Source organism: Bidens hawaiensis, unplaced genomic scaffold (genome assembly GCF_021521415.1).
Source record: "Bidens hawaiensis isolate Kalapana, Puna unplaced genomic scaffold, B.hawaiensis_p1.1 tig00419434_1, whole genome shotgun sequence".
NCBI lineage: Eukaryota > Viridiplantae > Streptophyta > Magnoliopsida > Asterales > Asteraceae > Bidens > Bidens hawaiensis.
In genome coordinates, this window is record NW_027504859.1 from 827,667 (window position 1) to 829,303 (window position 1,637).

The 1,637-nt window shown below is 36.5% G+C and overlaps 1 protein-coding gene across 1 annotated transcript; it reads left to right on the forward strand.

Annotated features, from left to right (window-relative positions):
- Positions 1-499: 499 nt before the first annotated feature.
- LOC143608822 (uncharacterized) lies at positions 500-1,084 on the forward strand. The gene has a single exon (XM_077083754.1). It carries the CDS (start codon positions 500-502, stop codon positions 1,082-1,084), a length of 585 nt encoding a protein of 194 aa, XP_076939869.1.
- Positions 1,085-1,637: the final 553 nt, after the last annotated feature.

Sequence of the window (1,637 nt, forward strand, 5' to 3'; positions counted from 1 at the left end):
TCATTGTATTGTAATTGTCAGTCAAAATGTTTTATAGAGTCATACGTGTCCACAAGCATATAGCTGACGTATTTTTCCCACATTTCAGGGAAACATATTAGCACAGGTAGCAAGGAACATAATCATTCATGATGATAGACGCTCGCAAGGTATAGATGGCTCAATTTTAAATCATTAAAATATTATAAACAAGATTCAAAATACGATTTATAAATTAAACACTCGGGTATTTATTACCCGAGGAGTTTTCAAATAAATTAATATTATATTCAAACCAAAGTCTTCTGCTAAAATAAACCACAACTCTGATGTATTTACAAAACAGGTACCAACTATTGGTCATACGCCTAGGCCCTAAGTCGGGGTGTGACATGTGGTATTTGGAATTGGCTAAGGATACCGACCGAGGTGGCGGAAGTAGATGAGCTCAGACAGCTTCTTCAATTGTGCCAAAATGTTTTTTTGGAGGTTGGAATTGACAAAACTTGCTGGACTTTAGATGCTTCAAACTTTAGATGCTTCAAGGGAATTTTCAGTTGCTAGTCTTAAGAATAAGTTAATCGAGTTGACTTATTTCCGTCCAAGTTACAAGTTCGGTTGGAATAATTGGGTTCCAAATAAGGTGTGTATTTTGGCTTGGAGATCTGAGTTAGAAAGATTGCCCGTTTTGACTGAGTTGGCTAAAAGAAATATTGGCACGAACTCCGTTTTGTGCCCGGTTTGTGGGGATTTGGAGGAGACGGTGGAGCATTGTTTCGTTACATGTGGGTTAGCTCAATCTGTTTGGCAAGCGATATCTCTATGGTGTAAGATCCCAAGTATTTTCGCTTTTTCTATTAGAGATCTTTTGGCCATTTATAAATACGTAAAGTTCCCGAGAAAGAAGACAAAGATGTTTCATGCTATATGTCTCGTCTCATTTTGGTGCTTATGGAAAGTAAGAAACGATATCGTATTTAATGGCAAGATGGTCTCAGTGGTAAATTTGGTGGGAGACATTAAAGCTCTTAGCTATCTTTGGGTCAAGAATAGATCCGGTGAAATGTCTATATCGTGGGATGATGGGTGTGGTTTTAAGGTGTAAGTGGGTTGAGGTACTTGCTTCTAGGGGGCTTGTTTTTGTTTCGTTTGATTTGTAACTAGTATCTTGTTTGTTACAGTTTGTTTTTTTCGTTGTAATGTTGTTGTGATAATATATTCATTTTCGTTGGTCGTTCAAAAAAAATGTGAGTCAAATATCTTCAAGGAACATATAGTACAAACAACTAAGACGATCAAATATAACCAGTCTTGTTCTAATTGCCTCATTGATTGGTGGTTAAGAATTACTTTTAAGAACAAAACTCACTCACCTCAAAGCAACAAGCAATATTTTTTTGTCATTGTCGTTTGTTAATTGGCTTTAGCCTGACGTAATTCAATTTATAATACCTTGTGGATGTCATAGTGTAATTAATGCTTTGCGTATGGGATATTGCATATTTGCATATATCCCATAAATATTAATGCGTCACGGGCATGGGTTTAAATCAAATAACTACATAAACATGAACGGTTAGGGGTGTTTATCGGGTCAACCCGATCGGGTTTTGGGTTAATCGGGTCGGGTTAGTCGGGTTTTTCTTAAAAAATATCTA

Coding starts and splice junctions, on each gene's coding strand:
- LOC143608822 (XM_077083754.1), top strand. CDS start 500: ATGCTTCAAACTTTAGATGCTTCAAGGGAATTTTCAGTTGCTAGTCTT.